The sequence below is a fragment of the Tachysurus fulvidraco genome, chromosome 17 (genome assembly GCF_022655615.1).
Source record: "Tachysurus fulvidraco isolate hzauxx_2018 chromosome 17, HZAU_PFXX_2.0, whole genome shotgun sequence".
Classification (NCBI taxonomy): domain Eukaryota; kingdom Metazoa; phylum Chordata; class Actinopteri; order Siluriformes; family Bagridae; genus Tachysurus; species Tachysurus fulvidraco.
The window spans coordinates 6,838,076-6,851,965 of NC_062534.1; the positions used below are offsets into that span (position 1 = coordinate 6,838,076).

Below are 13,890 nucleotides of genomic sequence, written 5' to 3' on the forward strand. Positions count from 1 at the left end.
TGTGTGTGTGTGTGTGTGTGTGTGTGTGTGTGTGTGTGTGTGTGTGTGTGTGTGTGTGTGTGTGTGTGTGTGTGTGTGTGTGTGTGTGTGTGTGTGTGTGTGTGTGCGTGTGCGTGTGTGTGTGTGCGCGCGCGCTGTCTGTCTGTCTGCCTGCCTGCTTGGAAGCAACACAAGATGGCGCTGTGTGCCGTGGGAAAGTAAACAGTTAAGCTGGTTGCTCTGCTACACTTCAGCTATAATGGTATAATGGTACAAAACTAGCTGTACCTGTTTTTTCTGCCAATGCCTCTGCTTTTAACCTATTACAGTCCTAATACCAGTCAGGTCCTGACCTTAGTATTGTACAAATCTATCAGGAATGAAAAGGAGAAAGAAACTATATTGATTACAATTAGCAAACGTCGTGTTTCCCTTGATGGGTTTTCTTTTCTTGTTTTCTTTTTTCCGTGTGCTCAAAAACATGTAGTTAAATTTTAGTTGAATTATAGTAGAATTTGTATGTGGTACAATTTATTTATTTATTTATTATTTGAACTTTATTGTGTTAATGAGCAGTAAGTGTTCAGCTGTCAAGAAGTGCTAGTAAACAAACCAAAACAATCTTTTTGTATCCAGTAACCTTTGCATAAACCTCTGTAAAATGTATAAAATAGATATATTCATTAGCTCTCTCTCTCTCTCTCTCTCTCTCTCTCTTTATATATTATATATATATATATATAGTGTGTGTGTGTGTGTGTGTGTGTGTGTGTGTGTGTGTTTAGATTGTTAGTTATGCAATAGAAAGAAAGATGTTATAAAATGCACAAAATTTGATATAAAGAGGAACATCAGCTTCTGGACCAGGCAGTGCATCATATTTCCAATAGGAAGTGATTTGGGATTCGGCCATACTCTACTATCAACTATAAATAACGTGTTTATAACTCACAGCGCTCTGATTGGTTAAAAGTTCCAACGGGGGCGGGGCGTCGTGGGGACTTTACAATGCAGTGTGACGGGAGCTCGTGCTGCTGCTGCTGGGCTAAATAACCAGTTAACGGTAACTTCAGCTCGAGGAGTCGAGTGCTAACTTTTACTGTTTATTTAGCTTGGGTTTTGGGTTAGCAGGAGTGCGGTTATCTCAGTTATAACATTTCTCTGGAGCAGAGCGAAAGTAGAACAGATCTCTGTATCTCTACGTTATATTTGCACGCTTGTAGCCTCCGGTTACCGTGCGCGCGAGACTGACAGCCAAAATCAGCGCGTGCTTTATTTACTTATATATACATATATACATATTTACATATAAATATATCACCCATTAAAAAGAGCTTAAAGCTTTAATAATCTTTGTGCCCTAACGCGAAAAGAAGACTCTGTAACTTTGGATTATTCTTTTACATGGATTTTTGGATACTTCTGGCAGTAAAACACTGAATAAACCAAACTTCATTTGCCTGGAAAAATGTGAGCCTGAGATTTTATCAGCACTGAGGATTAAATTGTGGTGAGTCTATTTTTCTATTGTTTATGTTAGAAACCCTTATTTGAACCTAACCTAGGGCTTAGTCTTCACACTGGGGTTGCTAGTGACTAATCCCCATTTGTTATTTACATTCACACAAGACACGTTTATCCAGAGTTACAATTGATACAACTAAGCAATTAAAGGTTAAGGGCCTGAGATTCAAACTCATGACCTTCTGGTCAGTAGCCCAACACCTTAATCACTAGGCTATCACTCACCTCCCCTTATTTAATACCTTGTTGCTTAATTCCATTGAAAACTTGTTATAACAACACATGTAGTTAGAAGTCTTTTTGAATGGCTCCTCGACTCTCCTCCAAAGTAAAAATCTGTTTCAAATCAGTTCCTCCAAGTGTAACTGGTCTTAATTTTGCACCCGTATTAACAACATGATTTTCTTTACTCACTGAAAAAATATGTTCATGCTTTTTTCACACAGATTCGAGAAAACCAAAGTCTTTCTTGCAGACATCATGGAGCTTCTGTGGATTGTTCTTGCTCTTTTTGATATCGTTTACATGACAAGTTGTGCTCGAGGTGAGTAAAAGGCATTTTTGTCTAAATCATTAAACGATTAATAGGAACATCTAGAAATAGAAGTTCAGATTTTTTTTACTGCCTGACAACACGACTGACTATAAAACACTTCAGAACTTTCTCAAATTTGTAAATATCAAACCAAGATTATGTTAATGTAATTCACCATAAATAATTACACACTTACACCATTTAAATATTTGTGTATTCTAGTTTCTAAAGTTTCTGAGATAATGCAACTTTATTATCTGGAATTATTATCATGCAACTTTATTATCTGATACTAAATTTTACTAAAATGCTAATCATGCAGCTTAAATATTAGAAGTTAGTTTCAGTAGAATTCAAATTTTTTCATTCATAAAAGTAAAAAAAAAAATTAAGGCAAGATTCAGTGTAATTTTTTAAAGTTGTTTTTAACTCCATTCTTTCACTAATAGTCTTAACTGGCTTTCATGAAAAGGGAAAAAGCGGCTCCAGCCCAGCTCGGCAATTTATGTCCTGTCTTTCCTCTACTTTCTTGAGTTCACTACATTGAAAGGTTTCCTTGAACCTGTCTCTTGAGTTCAAGACCAGGTTTGGAGCTGTGAGGCCTTCAAAGGTCGTCACTGGCTTTGCTTTATAGAATGCGATCCTCTCATATTAGCCAGTCTCCGGCCTTACTTTTTTCTTCTCTCCTGCCTGGAACGAGCCATCGTTTCCATTCAGTGGTGGCTGAATGTAGGCCTAGGCTGCAGATGGGGAGATAGCACAGCTCAGTGACTCCACTCCATCAGGGCTGCAGGTGAAGCGTGAGCAGCCACGTCTCTCTCTTTTTGCCCTTAACATACGTCTCAGTCTCAACAGCCTGTCACCGAGACTGGAAGAGAAGCGATGGAGGGGTGAAGAAGGAGGGGTAGGCCAGAGGGGGGAGAGAGAGAGAATCTGAGTAGATCGCATCTGCGTCCAAGAACAATGTGGCATTCACGGTCACCGGGCCACAGTCTTCACAGAGATGCGTCTCCTAAAGTAAACAAAAATGTCACAAGCAATGCGATTAGATTAAGCAGTTCTGTTTGTTTACCACAAGTTTTAGACAGATAGTCTTGTAAATCAGCAGTGACTTGTTGATTTGATCGTATCAGAGCACGTACCTGTGGGCACATTTGATATGTTGCACTTGATATGGACCAGGGAAAAGAACTAAACAGACAAAAGTCTGTCTGTTTATCACTTAAAGCCCCTGAAAATGGTGGCCCTGATGCTGTGAGAAACTGGATGTTCTTCTAATCTGCTGTCATTTGATACCTCAGTTTCATAAATTGCACAAATTCCCACATTGTCAAACAGTAGAATTCAGAAGGAGGTGTTTTTATGTGTGTTCGCTGTAAAGAAGTTATATTTGACCTGTATAGAATCTGTGTAGAGACGGACAAAGCGCTAGCTTCAGGCGATGAGCCTAAGCAAATATAGTGTCTGGGCCATTCGTTTTTTTAATTTTAGGTTCATCAACAAGATATAGAAATAGATGCTGCTTCTTCATTTGGTATGTAGTTATGCTGAATATGGCTTCACCTCAGTGTTGTAATTATAGCATGAGATGCTTTTTCCGAGTCCCACCGCTTGTTGCACTACACACATCAATCCTGATTGGAAGTTGAGTTCAAACACCATTACTAGCACTAGCCCACCATAGGTTATTACATGACAGTATCTACCACTTTTTAACCATGTCAGCATGCTAGATAAATCTCATATTATAAATTCTGTTTAGAAGGTAATAAAATGCAATTGTGGAATTTTTTTTTTTGTGTTTATTTTTATATTACATTTATTAGCCCAACAGGCAAGTGAAAACTCCAATGTTCTGCCCAGTCATGTGGGCTAAGTGCCCAAAAATCTCATTCACTAGGCTAAAAAGTGGTTGTTAACTTTTTAGCTAGTTAATGCATTGATATGGAATTGATTGAAGAAAACAACTAATTAGGTGACATGGTGATGTAGTGAAAATAAAGGTTTGTACCGTTAAGCGTTGTTTCGAAGGTTTTCTACGAAATCATTTTATTTTTGTTGCTGCTTCATGAACACTGATGCACATCATCTCAGATGACTAACATTTTCCATTCGCTTGCGGAAGTGCGATTTGCTCGCAGCTTCCGTAGAGGCTAACGGAAAAGGTCAGCTTACGCAATGCCTCAGGACTCGAGCATCTTCAAGCAAGACAAATTAGACTCTGACTCCATCCACTCGCTATTCCTGCTAGCGTGAGTTTATGCGTGCAGTGTGTATCCAAATCCCAACTGAGTCACATTTTGGCCAAACATGCCAAAAGCATGTTTAAAAGTCCCACATGGAATTTGAGCAATTTGTTCACACAGTAATAAACTGAGCATCATTTTGAGGTGAAGTTTGTAAGGCAAGACAAGATTAGAAATGTTTGTTTCTTTGGAATTTTTATCAAGCTAAGTTTGCTTTTGTTTTGACATCTCACACGGGGTGTATTTAATCATTTAAAGCCTAGCTTCTTTCCAGAATATGAGGCTTGACGTGGAGTAATTCATTTCTCTCCGAACAGTAAGAGCAGAGGGCGGAGGTGAGAAATAGAAATTTTAGCATGTTTGAAGGCGCCGGTTGTTTTGTTTATCTCGACCACCCTTGAAGCAAATATTTTAAGGACATACAAATCTCAGGCTTAGCAGAGCACTCAATCAAATAAATAAACATTCAGTCATGTAAAGCACGCGACGGACAACAAAAGACAAAGAATACAAATGAATAAATAAATAGAGTAAAAAAGTAAAAGCTTGACAGAGAGCAAGGCATTTGTTCACCCAAGCTTTCCCTCCTTCTTTCTCTCCCCTCTTTCTCTCTCCTCGACTGTTTATCACCAGTGAAAAGCCGGGGGGAAGTTCATTTAAAGGTGTTTAAGAAACATTGTGTCACAGTTGGCAGCCCTCATTTATCTCCAGAGCTTTACTTTAAGGTCTTAGGTTTGTCAAAACAAGCTGATCTAGAAAGCCGACTGTAAAAGGATTGTGCTTGACATTTTTCACGTCTTCTCTAACGCAGTAGTGACTTATTCCAGTCTGTTAACTATATACACTGGAGAACCTCACACACCAGTAATGATTAAAGGAGATATTTGTCACTATAAATCACTACCTGTTTGCTAGTAATGAATTTAAAAAATCCAAAGAAAACGCGGCCTAGAAATAACATTGTGTTAACTACAGGTTTTTGTTTTCAAGGAAAAGTGTTAATAGCAGCTCTCACCAGTCTTGCAACACTAAGCATTAAGGAAATCGCCGCTATATAATGTAAATGAGCGAGTGAGAGTAGAGCGTGTCAAGATCCCCCGCGGTGACTAGAATGTTGAGAGAAAACCGTGAAAGTCAGTTCCGCTAAGAAAGGCAATAGGAAGAACTGTCGTTAAGTGGAGCCAATAAAGCAGTTATTAGAGAAGCCAAATGCTGTTTACATAAGAGCTACGTTTGTGGCACCTACTCTCATTAGTAATAGACTGCAAGGGACATTCTTCAGTAATGAAGCGGAAAAAACATTAACAGATTGAATCTCGCTTGCTCACACTGAAGTACAGACATTTCCTGTGAAGGGCTGTGAAAGACCAAACCACTGCAGATGAACCAGATAAATCTTAAAGGTTATGAGTTTGGGAAGTCATTCGGAATAAATGTAATTATAGGCCATGTGAGGCGTGGGCTTTAAGGAACCATTAAAGGAGAGTCTGAGTGGAAGTAATAGGTAGAGAGACATATGGTGGCTCTTTTGATGGCCGGCGGAGATCCGTCAGGTCTTTTGAACGGATGAAGGCTTCCTCCACTGGTCTTGTTGCTTTGTGAAAGCATGATGCTGGTACAGGATCATGTTGCTCTATGGGGGAGGTTCTCAGAAGGAAGACAGACCACTCTATGGGATATTTAGCGTTTTTTTAACCATTTAGATTTTTTTTTATTTTATTTGGAGCATGAGTGCAACACACCATAACGGAGATGCTGTTAAAAAAACAGGCAAATGAAAATAAAAATAACTAAAATAAATAAAAGGTAAAGAATGGATAAATCCACAAACAATGAAAACATATCTCTATAGATGGGAGCGTTTTTACACAAGAAGTGTGAAGAAAAGATTTAAGATTTGAGCTGCTGAGAATCATACAGCAATTTCTTAGCTCTTATTCACAAACTTTTCACTTCCTCCCTTGTTTGCCCTCCCTCCTGTTCAGTGTACAGGAATTGTTAAACCCTGATGCGTCAATGGCTCATTGTTGTGGGCTGGTGGTCTGTGTTTGGCTAGTCCTCTGCAGAAGAGGTCATAGGTCAGAGCAGACAACCAGGGAATGGGCCAGGTTAGGTCACATGCTTGACCCTTCACCAGAGGTCTTACAATAACATGTCAGATCTCCCTTGGTGTACGCCTGTGTGTCCTGGTTTTCGATGTATATCGACGTGTTCCTTCCGCCATTCCCTCGCTCTTTCACACACCCCTCCCACCCCCGCTTTCCCCAGCTGTTCTTTTGGGTGAGATACAAATGAGATGTTGAAAAGGCATCATCCAACTGGAGACAGCTTTTCTTGTTTTCTTTGGGATTTGGCATGTCAGTTTGTGTCAGGGCCTGCTCACTTCCAGCAGCTGTGTATATGTCACATGTTGGTGGGGATCTCAGAGGCAAGAGAGTGAATGCCACGCCAGTCTCAAACAAAACAAAGCACGCACATGATTGATGGCCTTTACCTCTTATACCTCTTACGCTTGCTTCCCCCTTAATGCACTCCCTGTTGACACACAAGGTTTTTGTTTTTTGTTTTTTGGAGGGGGGGAGGGGGGAGAGAAGAAAATCTCAGCAGTTAACACAGATCGGCATTTGTAAAAAGTTGCGAATGTTGAAGGTTAGACAGGAGAGTTATCAGTGTAAGAGTTTCCTACAAACTCTTACGCAGGGTTGCTAGGGAATTTTTGGAGTGGACTGGCTTCGGACTCTTAACCAGACAACTTCCAGGCCTCTGATGCAAAATATATGCAGCAACTTTTATACACTCTCCGACAATCCCAAAGGACTTTGACACCTTTTCACCTTATCATGAAATCATTCCAGTTCACTATATGAGAATTTCACTTCTGGTTGCATGTATTTGCGACTCAAACACAGCTGTGAGTTGCCGTTATGAGAAAAATGTTCTCTGCGTTTGCTGTCTGTGCTGCAGTTTTATATTAATAACTTACTTAACAAGTGCCGTACAATTCTGGGAAAGGAAGTCAACTAATGACATCAAAAACATGACTGTCTGTGTTCTTATAGATTAATGCAGTCAGAAATGAGTCAATTACTGTAACAAAGTACTAAAAAATGAGAGGTAAAAGCCATCAATCATGTACGTGCCTTGTTTTGTTTGAGGGTCAAAGGTATGTTAAGCTAAGCACAGGTGCTTGGTACCGCTTTCCGCTTTGTTATTGTCTTTATAACTTCTTTAACTTCTTTATAACTCATTAATCTATAAATAAAGCTTGAATCTAATAAAATAATTTTAAAAATCTAATAAAAAGGTCCTTTGGACTAGTAAACATCCAGAATGTCACTATACACATTTAAAATAATATCCTGAATATTGGAGTAGTTGGATTATGTTTCTAAAATAAATCTGACACTTCTGGCCTTCTTTGTGTGATGTTTTTATCCGTGTTCATCAAATTTTAGTGGTTGAAGGTTTTATATACCCTCCCATTTTATATACTTATGAACAGCCACTTCGGCATCTCAGGGAGGAGAAACAGGTTCGATATCTCCATTTACTTTAAAGATATAAACATGTATTCATTTTTAGTAACTTTTGTAAGTAACTGGTGTGAAACTTGACAATGACATTTAAAATCCCTTAAAACTTGCACAAAATCCATTTTCGGCTTTTGAAGGGAAAGTCATCAAATCTATACTCAAATCATTTTAACAAATTATTAAAGCCCGTTTTATATTTTAATCCCACTCGTGCTTCATTTCTTTAAGAGAAATTTCAGCTTTTTGTAGGAGCTTCAGTCACTCAGCTACACACGAATGCCTGTCTGTTGGAACCATAAACCAGAGGTATTTACCCCAAAGTGTTACACTGTAGATGGAGAGCTTGTGCTATGCCCTCTCGGCTGTTTGCACAATATTTTTAAGCCTATAGGGGACGTAATCTGCTGCCACAAGTGCCGTATGCATGCGATGCTGTGATTGGCTTTAATTGTCTGAAGGAGATTTTCAGAGCATCTCAAAACAAAGGATTAAAACCGCTTTTAACACGGCAGGTGATTTTCTTGCATCCTTGCACGTACACATGTGGTAACATTATGCCGAGCCACCTGTTTGTAATTGTTTTAATGGTGTCCTTTGTTGTAATCCTTTTCTCTTTGTGTAATAGTTCTGAATCAGGTGTATTTGTTTGTTTATTTATTTATTTTACTTATTAACGGTGGAGCACAGCGAACATCGAATGTCAGTGGCTTCTCAGTTTTTCTTCTGTCGTCCCACTGAAAAGCATAGCCAGCTGTTGAGGTCAGAGCCCAGCAGTTGGAATGTGTAAAGTGTGTGAGAGTTGTGGGAGTGGCTCGGGCCCCTGGGAATCCGACGGGATGGCAAGCATGAGTGTGAGAGCCGCATAGTTCTGGCACTGGATCAGCTTTGCCAGTCCACAAACATGGAGCTTATACTTTGGCCATGGGAAACACACACCACATAAATGGCATCCGCAGAATTGTGCAGTCTTTCTCTCTCTCTCTCTCTCTCTCTCTCTCTCTCTCTCTCTCTCTCTCTCTCTCTCTCTCTATTTATCTCTCCCTCTTTCTTTCTCTCTCTCTCTTTCTCTATTTCTCTTCTCCATTCCCAGGAAAGAAAGTTCTGGAATGAATGCGCTTGCACCTGTGGGAGTCCTCAATTGCTGCTGGCTCTAGTTTGTCTCTCATACCCATGAAAGATCTGGCCTGAGATGAGATGAGTTCTCTGCTAACACGTGCCGGTGTCAATTATGCAACCTCAAATTCATTGTGCACTAAACTGTATTGACTTGCACTACACAACTTTCTCTCTCTTGCAGATGCCATGAGAGTAAATTAGCCTTACCAAATCAACCAATTTGCTTGAAATTAAGACAGTAAAAAGGGATTTGGGGATTCAACCTAAGATCCAGAAGTCCATAGAACGCAAATGTTTTTTAATGAAAAAGTAAAAAAAATATATGTAAGAAAATATATGGATATTATTTAGGGAGTTGGTTAATGCTATAACTATATTCTCTGAAATGTCAATTAACCATACGACTGCTATTAATTACTTGATTTTTACCTGTTTATTTAAATATTTATAATAGTCCATTTTCTTACTAGGCTACTAGTGAAATATAATGGCTTAGCCGTATTCTGGCTCACTCACGATCGCCACGCTTAGAGCAGAAAGGGACACTTGAAATGACGGCTTGTAGCAGCAGAAAAGTGAAGGAAAGGTGAAAGAGTGACCATTAGATTAACTGCTACAGAAAGGGAAATAACTGTAAAGGCAGACAGAAGATCTGTGCAGCGCAAAGGGGCAACATTTCAGCATGTACTGACAGGTACAAGTGCTATGACGACTGATTCATTAGAGACAATCTTCCAGGATTGCTGGCCACGTGAGTGGCGCGACTTTCAATGGACACTTTGTAGGGCCTGGCCTCGACTCTCGGGTCAGGGTATTCTTCTCCCGTGGCGCCACAATGAATATGAGGCGAAACCGGGGGATGGGAGCCTGGCAGAGCTCTGATGGAAGTGCTACATGTGTAATTTTATCCAGGTACTTCAGGTATCCAGGGCCCCTTTACAAAAACTTAGAGCTGTAAATGCCTACCTCAAAAACCTTATTGCATCATCTTGCCATTTCCTGTTTCCTTTCCAGTGTTTAATTTCAAAATAACACTAGGCCTCTGAAAATTTTATAGTGTGCATTAAGAACATATATGCAAGCCCTGTACCTGTACCTGGCACACAGTCCAAGTGTCAAAACATCATTGCTCTATCCACAGCTGCCAATTTCTGATTTCAAATGCTTAGGCTGGAATGTTCTCTGGCCCTCCACATGACCAGGCTAATAGCTTTACTTACAACATCAAGTCTGTATGACCAAATGTCCCAGTCAACATTATACCTCAGTATTAGATGTCAGATTGTTTCCACTGGCCAGCGCGGCACAGCGTGTCTTTAGCCTCCAGCAGTTGCCTGCGGAACGTGTGGACGAAACCATTTCTGACAGAGATCTGCAGGAGCAAATTGAGTTAGTCATGGCTGAGGCACGGCATGGAATGTGGGAGGCTGCAGAGCAAAGGAGTAAAGGAGGAGGATAAAGAAAGAAGAAAGATTTCGACAGAGGGCATGAATGGCAGCCGAAGGTTCTGCGTGCAGCAGCAAATGGCTTTCTCTAGTCTAGCCTGAGGTAGCATTGTAGGCTAAGGCTAATTGTACTGGATTAAGTTGTCAGGTCATGAGTAGCTGCCTATTGTTAAGAGTGAATGTGTTTTTAATAGATGCCCCAAAGTCATCGGGGTTTGCAATGCAACAGATTAACCCCAACTGTTTTCCAAGATTAAACTACGGCAAAGTTTCTCAAACTTTTCTACAGTAAGAGACACCGGTCACAGAAAAAAAATATATTCCCAAACCCCCACAGGGCTAGTTTAGTATACAAACAAACTATTTTGATCGATTAGGCTTGTTATTTAAATTAGCGGCTATTTAGGATAAGAGTGCTTTTTGTTTTCCATTGAACTTTTCACCCACATTTATTAATGTCATTACATTCCAGCTTCACATTATTTAAAGTGGGTCAAATGTTTCACCGCTGTAACAAAATTAGAAAATTGCAAACGCCTCTGGCTTTGCTTCACATACCCTGCTTCAACAACCATGGACTAAGCAAAGGTGGGGAAAAAATACTGAGAAATTCTACAAGTGATAGTACAGATAATGTGTCCAAATGTGAGTTAGTTAAAAGTGGAAGCCAAAGCTAAAAAAAAAAAAAAGTAGGTAAAAGTATAAAATGGTTATTTTTTTCATGTGAAAATTGGCTTGTATTTTTTTCAAAAGATGTCCTAAGCAACTACGATGTTTTGCCTGAAAATATTATTCCGTTTCTGCTCATAGAAATGACTCCTGCTGTGTAGTTTGCTAATAAATTTATCAGAAGTCAAATACGTTAATATTTCATATTTACTGTAGACATGTCTAGACAATTTACATTAGCTACTGGAAAACAAATATATATATTTGTTTATAGTAATAGTTTTAAAAATTAAAAAGTTGGTTATGTGAAGTTAGCAAATGAGCAAAACTCCCAAAATTGAAGGTATTTCAATTAATATTAATGAATGTATTATTAGTTAATTCATTGATTAAATAATTATGTAATTATTAGATGCAACAAAACGTAATGTAATTGTTAGGTATTACTAGAAAGTTGTTTTCTTTCAGTATCCCATTGCAGAGGATTAGCTGCATATTTAAACTGATATCCGATAAGATTTCTAAGTTCTTGTTGTGCCAATTCTTCTTGCTGATGTAAAATTGAAGACCTACAAAGGCTGATGCATGCAAATGCTTTGCTTACAACAGAGTTTGGACTGGCAAAGCCAAGTGGCATAGGGATATTTTTATAGAACCTTTATCATTATCTTAATAGCCTCCTTGTTTTTCTTCTGTTTAGAAATAAGGACCGTTCCTTAGACCCTGAGTATCGCAAAGGCTAATTGTACCTCCTCTAGAAACTTTGCCAAAAAAACAAACTGTTGTTTATCTCAAGGTTGTTTCTTAAGCAAAGGTAAAGCAGAGCTGTATAAGCAGCTGATGCCTTCCACTTAACCTGTGTTTAATTTCCGCAGGGCAAATGCAGGGGGTCGAGTAATCAAATATTGACAGTTGATTACCAGAGAGAGCTATTGCAGGTGCTGGCCACCTATAAGGGCAAGAGGTAGTGGCCTGTATGCCGGATAAGGCCATGGAGGAGTGTGAGCAGCCGAACACACATTGTTTTTTATCAGCAGCTGCAGTTAAACATTAGCTGTGGAGATATGACCTGCATTCAGCATGGCAGACTGTTTGTTCTTCATCTTATTTTAATTTTCATTACACGTTTTGTCTGAGCGTCTCTCTCTCTCTCTCTCTCTCTCTCTTCTCTCTCTCTCTCTCTTTCTCTCTCTCTCTCTCGCTCTCTCTCTCACATTCTTTCTTTCACACACATACACGCTCTCTCTCTCTTGCTTTCTCGCTCTCTCTCTGTCTCAAATTCTTTCTCTCACACTCTCTATCTCTCACTGTCTCACTCACTCACTCACTCTCTGACATGTACTCGTTTTGAAATTTGACCGCACTAGCACATGGCATCTACTCTTAGCTTTTCTTTTTCCATTAGCACATGGCATCTACTTAAAGACAATTTCTGGCTCCTTCAAACTCTTGTCATCGCTGCTGTTTTTCTGCCATTTATCCTAATCCTCACCTTGACCTTTGTCCTAACCTCGAGCCGTAATTTAAACCAAAGGCACATATTTCACAACTATACAGCACACAAGCCATGCTATTCGTCGTCTTCCTGATTCAAGACGGAGTTGTCGGTAACGATACGGGAAAGGTTCACGCGCAGTATTGTAAAAGGGTCCAGAGCAACGATGCTGAAGATGACTGTGCAGTCTGCGGTGCAGTTGGTGACCATTTATAGCCCTCTGTTTTTCTTACTTGGTTTATATATATATATATATATATATATATATATATATATATATATATATATATATATATATATATATATATATATATATATATATATAGTGCATTTGGAACCAAACATCTTTATAGTAATTATAATAATTATAGAAATATCTCATATTTTTTACTGAATTTTTTTGGAACCCAGTGAGGAAAACACAGGCCCTCACAAGGATAGAAAGACAAGCGTGTGTGTGTGTCTGTGTGTGTCTGTGTGTGTCTGTGTGTGTGTGTGTGTGTGTGTGTGTGTGTGTGTGTGTGTGTGTGTGTGTGTGTGTGTCTTAAATACTCATGTCCCACATTCCGTGCCTGTGTGAGCTGTTTGTCTGAGCAGCCGAGTGGAATTAGCCTCCGGACTGCCAAAGGGCTCACATGCATGCGTGTTTCACTGACTTGGTATATTTGCATGATATAAAGCCGTTTAGTTTGCAATTTGCACATACTGCCTGAACAAAGTTCCTTTGTCCATTTTCTTTCTCACTTGTACAAACCAGAGATAGAATATAAGTAGTTGTATACACAAATTGTCTAGGCAGGAACGCCAGAATTTCTAGAATCATGAGTCAAAATCTTCATCTCTGACGCCACTATCACGGAGTCCACTCAAGGTGAACGTTGCTCCTGGACTAGATCATTTTTATCTCCCTTTTGTGAAACATAAAACCCCTGCAGCAGCCATGAGTAAACCAAGATGTGTACTTTAACACCTTTTTTTTTGCACGTATGCAACAAGAAGCTCGTCTTCCCAGCGATTTTCCAGCACTGACTATCGATCTGGGAATTCTCTATATTTTTTCAGGCTCTCATTTTAATTCCAGTACATCTGGATGATTGTCATCCAGGCCCAAGTTTTCATCCATTGAGTTCCCATAAAAATCTTTATAACCTCTGCAAGTATGTTGTCCATTAAATACTCCTTCAGGTTTTTGGCTTGTCAGCTAAAAAAAAATCAATGCCTTTAAAACTATTTTTCATTGCTTTTCAGACTTCATTGCAATGTCTTTTTTTTTTTTTTAAATTCACACTCGTACCGAAAAAGACAGGTGCAATCCAGGGTTAATTTGGAAGGACAGATGACCCTTTGT

At 39.3% G+C, this 13,890-nt stretch overlaps 1 protein-coding gene across 2 annotated transcripts in view; it reads left to right on the plus strand.

Annotated features, from left to right (window-relative positions):
- Positions 1-222: 222 nt before the first annotated feature.
- fgfrl1a (fibroblast growth factor receptor like 1a) overlaps positions 223-13,890 on the plus strand; it is a 41,527-nt gene continuing 27,859 nt past the window's right edge. The window contains exons 1-3 of one of the 2 annotated variants that reach the window (XM_027154508.2): positions 223-241; positions 1,409-1,489; positions 1,950-2,047. In XM_027154508.2, the coding sequence (XP_027010309.1) occupies positions 1,984-2,047 (64 nt within the window). In that variant the 5' untranslated portion in view covers positions 223-241; positions 1,409-1,489; positions 1,950-1,983. Of the gene's footprint in view, positions 242-963; positions 1,043-1,408; positions 1,490-1,949; positions 2,048-13,890 lie in introns of those variants that run through there. The other variant, XM_027154507.2, reaches the window with a different exon arrangement.